A 9,073-nucleotide genomic window follows, 5' to 3' on the forward strand; every position below is an offset into this window, starting at 1 on the left:
TAACATTTTGAAATATTTTTACTATTTAAATTGCTTTCTATTTGAATAGATTTTAAAATGTAATTTATTTCTGTGATCATACATAGGTAAATTTTCAGCATCATTCCTCCAGTCTTCAGTGTCACATGATCCTTCAGAAATCATTCTAATATGCTGATTTGCTGATTATCAATATTTAAAACAGTTGAGTACATTTTTTTTTCAGGATTCTTTGATTAATAGAAAGATGAGTACATTTGAAATAAAAAGCTTTTGTAACATTATTCCATTCAGTATAATTTTTATTATTTTTTTGGGAAAGAAATGATAGTGATAGAAATGAAATTAATATGAATGATAGAAATGAAATTAATACTTTTATTTAGCAAGGATGCTTGAAATTGATCAAAAGTGATGATAAAGGCATTTATAATGTTACAAAAGATTTCTATTCCAGATAAATAGTGTTCATATCGATATCGGAATTATATTGTATCGACCGAAATTAAGAAATATATCGTGATATCAATTTTGGCCATATCGTCCAGCCCTAATGTGCAGTATATAACAGAGCATACTGCGTGGATATGGTATACCATAATGCAATGCACTGACATTCAATTTCTAGTGCTATAAATGAACCGGAAGCAATAACAACTACTTTAGTGGTATATATGGTACAATGGCAGTTTTTAACCGGTTGTTTATTTTTTTATTTTTTTATATTTATTATTATTTGTAATTCTTTTTTTTTTTACTTGACGACACTAGCTGAATAAACATGCAGTGTTATGCGGTCATGTAGCATACTTCTGTTTAAAATGTTTAAAGTTGCATAGAGTATAGTTTCACACACTTTCACATACTTACACATACAGTATTCGGTAAGCATGAAGAGACAGTTTAAGTGAAGTTTATTGATATTTTTTTCTCAAGGTTAGGGAAGCAACCTCTAATGACCCATGGGGTCCCTCTAGCTCTCTGATGTCAGAGATTGCTGACCTGACATACAATGTAGTGGCCTTCTCAGAGATTATGAGCATGGTCTGGAAGAGACTCAACGACCATGGGAAGAACTGGAGACATGTATATAAAGTAAGTTTGACAGTTTTACCCTCACTAGTGGCAGATGTGGTATATGAGGCTATGAATACAATCTGATTGTATTTTTCGCTCTTTCTCAGGCTATGACTCTGATGGAGTATCTGATAAAGACGGGTTCAGAGAGAGTGGCACAGCAATGCAGGGAAAACATCTACGCCGTTCAGACTCTCAAAGATTTCCAGTACATTGACAGAGATGGCAAGGACCAGGTATTCACAAACAAGAAGTTATATTTATACACACGTGCAAATGAAACTTGTTATCTCTCTTTCAATAAGGAAATAAAAGGAGAGCTCTCAGTGTTAGTTTTGAAGTGTCCTTCATCATGTTAGTAATGGTTCTCAAATGTGATTCACACACTACAGCAATCTCTCGCTCAAGGTCTCTGTGCAGTCAATTCAAACGCCATGACTTTTAACCAAGGTCTTTCTCCCACTCACATTTAAACCACAAAAACTTCAGTCCAATAATTTATTTTATTTTAGTCACCCTAATAACAGGTTTGTCACATGCACTACCTCAAACTCAACAAGATGTAGTTCAGGTTGTTAAATTATTAATTCCAATGCTGGACAATTAAACAGACTAGAATTGCACACATGCTTTGTGCAAAACACAATAAGTTCATATGTAACGTTACATATTGTGTGCATGTTTCAGGGTGTGAATGTACGGGAAAAGGCCAAGCAGCTGGTGACTCTGCTAAAAGACGAGGAGAGGCTACGAGAGGAGAGGATCCATGCACTCAAGACCAAAGAGAAGATGGCACAGACTAGCAGTGGTAAGAACTAGAAGTGCTTTGCAGTAGGAGGGGCTCATGAAGGGGTCAGGGCGGACACTCAAATGAATGTCAGCACCCTTATAAAAACACTCTTGAGTGCACTTCACAGCTTTGGCCAAGTATGGAGGTTGGCAAGCATTTTGTCCTGGAAGCAATTTTAGGGATCGATACTCCACCATTTATTGATGCATCATAATGGCTGTCATTTGACTCCTCCCTTAGCATCTTCGGCCCCTTCTGCTCCTGCTTTAGGGGGAGGACTGCACTCGGGAGCAGACGCTGAGCAGGCGTGGCCCCAGAGCACTGGAGAGGAGGACCTGCAGCTCCAGCTGGCACTGGCCATGAGCAAGGAAGAGGCGGACCAGGTAAAGTCTCTCAGCCAATCAGCGATCAGGTTTTCAGGCTGCAGGTAAAATGTACTACTGAGATGGTTCAGAGACAGAGGAAGATGAATAGTTGTTCTACCAGAAATGGAAAGAGCTTTGTTGGCATACTTAATGTGAAATTGGATTTTAGCAGAACTATTCGTAAGGCATAATGTGGAGTCAGCTGGTCATATGCAGAATAAATCCTGAGATGATGATCAGATCTTAATTTTGTAAATATGAAATACTAACTGTACATTATCCTGCTTATTACATGGAAATAAACAAATTGACATTAAATTGAGTTTTTTTTACGTAAAGAAAGATGAGACCATGCTGCAAGGTAGCACAGGAAATTGTTTGCGACAGTGTTCAATTATATACTTTAGTGGCCAATTATATAAACATATTTGACAGCAAAATGTAATCTGTTCCAATCAAGTATTTCAGATAGTCCTGTAATAAATTGCTCTAATGGACTGTAACTTGTGCAATATATTTACTGATTTTAGAACATGCCAGTGAATTACCAGTTGTACTTTAACTGTGGCATCCCAATCAGAGCTCAACAGTAAAGTTTTTTTCCCTGCTAGCTGAGTCTGACCAGTAGTTCAGACTGCCCTGGCAATATTTAACTGGCACACATCACAATTATAGATTTAAAAAAAATATATTTTTATTTTTTATTTTTACATATCTATTGCAATACTTTTTTTTTCTTTTTTACAATAAATGATAGTAGTTATAATTCTATAATAATAATAATAATAATACAAGAAGTATTCAGAGTAAAAATGTTCAAGTTAGCATAGAATAAAAAGGTATGTACAAAAATGTAAGAGATGTGCCCCAATAGGCCAAGTGACAGTTCTGTCAACTGGCTCAACTCTCTCACACTGGCCCCTGTTGAGCTCTGCTAATAATATCAATCTTTAAAGCTCCCTAAATCTGCCTTCTTCCCTAACTGCCATCATAGAATAGAAGTATGGACTGTTTCTCTAATAAAATAGAATAACACACATTAAACATTTGGCCCGTCCTCTGCACAGTTTTTGCACATTTCCCCCCTCACTCCTTCACTCACATCTGTCCTCACCCTGCCCCCCTCCTTCAGACTAGCAAAGACCCTCTGGAAGATGCAGAGCTCCACTACGTACTCACAATCAGCCAGGAGACTCACCAAAAGGTCAGGGAGCAAAAATTCATCCAGGTTACAGTGGATGAACTCTTCCTTTGCTATCCTCTTCCCTTGCAAATCACAGATCAGCCTGAAAATAATATACTTCAGAATGATTACGGAACAATTTAAATGTCTAAGAAATACCTAGTAAGTGCTTTTAAAAAGGTTAAAAAATTTCTGTTGTTCTTTTGTGTGTGTTGAGCTTACCTCTTGTTCATAATTTCTGTTGTTTGAAGTCTTCTTTTCACTTTTGCATGATGAAATCAATGAGTAATTCCAAAAGTACCTATAATTCTCAGTAATTGTTCATTCTTTGTAATTCCATCAGAGCTTATCAATGAAATGTCAGAGTAGATGAACCGCCCACTGCTTTCAAATGTTGTTGATTTGTGCCTGAACTGAAGCCATGAAGCACAACTCTGAAGCTGGTGAGACATGGGAGTCAGGTTGCCACAGTTCAGTAGACTCCATTTCCCATCAGCCCACAGAACTTGGTTCACTGTGATGATGTGACGGTGGTGTGTGATTGGCAGGAGGAGCGTCTGCGCAGGGGAGACGACCTGAGGCTGCAGATGGCCATCGAGGAGAGTAAGAGGGAGAAAGCCAAGCCCGAGGAGGTGTGTGATTGTGTACGATTGTGTCAGCAAGAGTTCATGCTTGACGAGTTGTTGTTCTAGGATGAGAGCGTGAGGTGTACACATGGTAGTGTGTTGTGTTACCGAGGGTTGTGTGTTTGTGTACCTGCCTCTCACTCTCCAAGAGTTACCTGCTCTGTCTGTGTCTCTCACCCTGCGTACGCGCTTTAGCACAGCAATGTGTGTGAGCTTGTTTCACTTCCTCTAGAGTTTCTTCCTTCTTGCCATTTTGCCACACTAGCTATTATTGAACCACTTGCAAGTGTAAGTCTGTCCTCTCTGTACAAACAAACTTCCCTCTCACTCTTTTGCTTTCTCGCGCACTCCTTTCGAAATGAGGACGTTCTTACTGACATGTCTCTCTCTCAGTCATCTTTGATGGAGTTGAGTGCCGTAGATCCATGGGGGGCCCCTGCAACGGGCTCCGCCGGACCCTCTCCGCCTCCCGCTTTGGCTCCTGCGTCTACCGCTGGGCCATGGGGCCCTGCCGACCCGTGGGGAGCCGCTTCCCCCGCCTCTCCCCCGAGTGCCGACCCCTGGGGAGGAGCACCAGCAACATTAGCCCCGGATCCATGGGGTGACTCGTCCTCTAGAGTGAACTCTGACCTCTGGGCGTCCACAGGTAAGAGTGTCGAGGATGTGTCCTCCCTGTGTCCTCTGTGTCTTTACCCTGGCTTTTCCTCTTTATTCATGGTGTCCTCTGATCCTTGACCTCTCCTTGTATCCCCTCCAGCTGTGACCCCTCCAAGTGCCGACCCTTGGGCTGCCTCAGTTGCTCCGGCCCCTACCCCGCTCTCAGGGTCAACCGATCCCTGGGCAGTGGAAGGAGCCACCCCTGCCACTGACGGTCTGACCTCTGACCCCTGGAGTGGCTCAGTTAAACAAACTAACGGCACAGGTATACTTGCACATGTAAATGCATAGATGCACTTATCATAGGGGTGTCCAATCCTGAAGTGAAGCGATGCGTTTGTGTAAGAAAAATATCCATATTTAGGACTTTATAAAGCATAATCTGTAGTTTCCGCTAACTGTCGTAAGCGCGTTCACTAGAGAGTGGCGTTCCAGCAGATGACGTGAGTGTAGCTACGCGGAAGCGCACAGAAGAGAGCAAAACAACTCCGGTCACGAATTAGAAGTAAAAAACTAGGATTTGAAAGGGAAAATGCCGGGAGGATTTCGATATAAGCCAAGATGAGACTGGTTTTCCTTTACTGTAAACAAAACTTGGTTCTCGCAAGACTAGCATATTCTCACTGGAGCTTACGCTACGCTACATCATCTGCTGGAATGCCACTCTCTTGTTAACGCGCGCGTACGACATTTAGCAGAAGCTGGAGATTACGATTTATAAAGTTTTAAATATGGATATTTTTCTTACACAAACGCTTCGCTTCAGAAGGCCTTTATTAACCCCCCGGAGCTGTGTGGAGCATTTTTTATGATGGATGGATGCACTTTTTGGGCTTCAAAATCTCAATCCCCATTCACTGCCATTTATAAATCTTGGTAGAGCCAGAGCCATTTTTAATATAACTCTGATTGTTTTCGTCTGAAAGAAGAAAGTCATATACACCTAGGATGGCTTGATCATGGGGTAATTTTAATTTTTGGGTGAACTATCCCTTTAAGTGGAGGCTAGTGCTAAACGCTGCAGAACAATGACCCTCCGGGATCAGGATTGGACACCCCTGACTTGTCCAAAGATAAGTTATATTGCTTTAGACATAGTGTGTTTGTTGGTAATTTCCACACATTTGCACTCCCCACTCTGCAGCTGAAGAGGTTTTGTACTTGGTACTGGTTTATTTACTCTTTGCCAGGCCCCACCCCTTGGCTACTCTTGCTCCTTTTTGATAAGTGTTACAGAAGGTTTCACAGGGTGATCTGGAGATTTCCAGAAATAAAATGAATATTATTGTTACGTGTGCTGGAAGGAACTATGATGCTGAAGTATTTTATCTGCTGTTTTTTTCTTGGGGGAAAAAAACATTTAATTATCTGTTTTTTCAGAACAGGTCGATACCGATACTTTTATTTTTGGTACTTGCCGATACAGAGTATACATGTATTTTCATTGCATTTATAATTTTTTAGAAATACTGGGTATAGAAACCAAAAGAATATGTATAGTGTTAGTTGGCTTAGTTTATTTAGCAAATAGATATTTCCTTCAGATTCATTTTCACACTTAATTATGCCCATTAAAATGTATTCTACAAGCTTTTGTTTCTTTCACTCTATATATGGGTCATTGACGTATAAGGATTTTCGACAATTTTAAAATACAAAAAATAATAATATCTTTTGAAGTTGTTCAAACATTAAGAAGGTTGTGTACATTCATATAAAAATTTTAAATTAAGTGATTTTAGTGTTTTTTCATCTAGATGAATCGGCTGTAGCCTTAAAAATGTCATGTGGTGCGATCATGATTTATATTAAAATTAATTCATTTCCTTAACATTCTTAAAAATTTTTTTTAGATCTTCTCAGTAAAGTGTTTAGACACAAAGTATTTGCATTTTCTTTTCTATTTGCAGAGTTTTTGTAAATAATGATCTCATATTTTTGTTCTATAATTTCAGTTGCCTTAATTGTAGTTAGCAGACTTGTTTTTTTCTGTAAATTGCATAAAACTGATAAAAATATTTTTAAAATACCATTCACTTAAGCATACTATAGCAGTGATTCATATTTCATCCACAGAACTTAGATAATTTATTTTTAATTTAATACAGTTATTGCTATTATTGGTCGCACCACACGATGAGTGGTCGCTCCAAGTGACACAAAGACTTTACATCTTTAAAAATCTATTTAAAGAAACGTGTGAAAGGTTCAGCATATGGCATTAACTGCAGTCATTTTTTTAGACCCAGTTATTTCTAAACTTGGCCCAACCGTGGCTGCTCAATTGACCCTTCGCCGGGAGTTAGATTAACAGGCAATCTGAGCAATCATATTGCCAAATCTGCCATTTTTGTCCAACAAACAAACCAGATAGGAGAGTAGATTAGCGTCGGTGGACTTGAACTTGAAAAATAGTGTGTATTGACATCATTTCACATTTGAAACAAGATACCCTTCTGATTCATTCATGTTTATTTTGTGCTATAACCAGTAAGAGATGATTGGTTCGCATGCCGCTTGAACTGAGGTGCTACAGCGATCCGTCACAACACATTAAAGATCCACAAAACAGTATTTGTTGTTTGAATTTCTTAAAAAAATTAAAAAATTTGAACTTTTGTTTAATATCGTAACCTGCTCTGTCTTGTATGTTGCCGTGTTGTCAGTCAATTTAGAGTAGCGGAAGGTTGCTGGCTCAGGTTCTGAGATGAAATCATGAACATCTTTCTTACACCAGAAAATTACATCTGGAGTTTGTGCTTGACTGCAGGGTCAGAATTAACATGCTGCCTATGGCGAGCATTTATTTTACTTTGCTTGGCATTGGAATCTGGTAAAATAGATTAAAATACATAATATAATATATTAAATTAAATATATAATAAATGACTAATAAATGCATAATTACCAAACTAAAATTAGATGCTCTTAATTATTATTTTTTGCATTTTTTCTCATATTGTACAAAGATTAAACATAAACCGCCCGAAATGACCCAAATTGCATAAAAATCTATTCCAAATGATATTAAAATAAAATATTTTGTGTATATAAACCTTTAATCGAATATAAAAGCACAAAAACTGTGAATCTGGGGCATATATCTATAGTGGAAAACACTCTGCAGTGGTCGCACCACATGATATTTTCAAATTCAGTCACAATTTACAAGCACAGAATTAGCCACCTAAACAAAAGAAGCTAGCTTCCCATGAAAGGTCACTATGAAATTTATAATATAAATAAATGCTTGTAGAAATAACTTAATATTCTTTTTTTTTTTTGAAGTTATACCACATGATATCCAAATGTGGTAACTACATACCAGCCATTAAAATGTTTTTTTTTTCCCCCAAATTTGAAAGAGAGTTACAAACCTGCTTGATGCTTCTATGGGTTCTTGGCAAATTGGTATATGATGCAACGTCCTATCTTTGAATGTATTTCAACATAAAAGTACCAAAATGGTAGTTTCTTGATGGTCGCACCACATGATATTTCATAAAATGGAGATTATCGGACAAAGTTTGTTTGAATATTATGATGGCAATATAAATACAAATGCTTTGCAATTTTATGCAGGATTACAAAACACTTAGGAAATCATGCCAAATAGTGCTGAAAATTAATGAATAAATTTAGGGTAATTTCAAAGATGTTTCCAAAACAACAGTTATGGCCGGACAGTCGCACCACATGTTTTGACACTTTGAATAACATAAAAATTACAAATAACTAATGTTTTTTTAAAAGTTAAAGTTGGTACATATGTGGGAGAGGTGGTACTTATATATGGCATCTTTTTTATGCATTTAAAACCCTCATGTGGTGTTCGGGTCCTTTTTGCTCGGAGAAATTTTAATTTTTCCCGAAAATACTAGTTAATGTTATCGCATTGGACTGAAATTTAGTGACTTTGTTCACAAAGGGTATAACTACTTCTAAAAAATTTTTTTTATCATTTTCATACTTTTTTGGGGGAGATGTTTCACCTTGTTACACTTGTGGTGTTCCTGGGCAAAAATGACCCGACCTCAAAGAAATGCTTATAAATCACTCATTATGCTATATTATCACCAAATATTGGATTCAATCTTTTTGTCAACTTCTTTTCTTTCATTTAGGACTGGTTTTGTATTTATATTTGCTTCTGATTAATCGTAGGCCTCATTTATCTGAGAGTAGGCACCTCATTTTTTGAGTGAAAAAAGCATTATTTATGAATAATTTTCACAATATTAAATAAAAACTGAAGAAAATTTGCACTGTTTATCACAATAGTGTGCTTTAATGTTTAATCAGGGAGTTTGCTTTTAAATGCTTTTATTTTGTACAAAATAGCACAAAGTCACACTTGTGGTGTTCCAGGGCAAAAATGACCCGGCCTCAAAAAAAT

General features: G+C 37.6%; 1 protein-coding gene across 3 annotated transcripts in view; it reads left to right on the forward strand.

Annotated features, from left to right (window-relative positions):
• LOC107724817 (epsin-1-like) overlaps window positions 1–9,073 on the forward strand; it is a 20,955-nt gene that overhangs the window by 4,042 nt on the left and 7,840 nt on the right. The window contains exons 4-11 of one of the 3 annotated variants that reach the window (XM_016533894.1): window positions 916–1,074; window positions 1,164–1,292; window positions 1,744–1,864; window positions 2,087–2,229; window positions 3,344–3,415; window positions 3,943–4,026; window positions 4,414–4,666; window positions 4,778–4,942. In XM_016533894.1, the coding sequence (XP_016389380.1) occupies window positions 916–1,074; window positions 1,164–1,292; window positions 1,744–1,864; window positions 2,087–2,229; window positions 3,344–3,415; window positions 3,943–4,026; window positions 4,414–4,666; window positions 4,778–4,942 (1,126 nt within the window). The remainder of the gene's footprint in view (window positions 1–915; window positions 1,075–1,163; window positions 1,293–1,743; window positions 1,865–2,086; window positions 2,230–3,343; window positions 3,416–3,942; window positions 4,027–4,413; window positions 4,667–4,777; window positions 4,943–9,073) is intronic. The other 2 variants (XM_016533906.1, XM_016533902.1) reach the window with 2 other exon arrangements.

The sequence above is a fragment of the Sinocyclocheilus rhinocerous genome, unplaced genomic scaffold (assembly GCF_001515625.1).
Source record: "Sinocyclocheilus rhinocerous isolate Xijiao unplaced genomic scaffold, SAMN03320098_v1.1 scaffold883, whole genome shotgun sequence".
NCBI lineage: Eukaryota > Metazoa > Chordata > Actinopteri > Cypriniformes > Cyprinidae > Sinocyclocheilus > Sinocyclocheilus rhinocerous.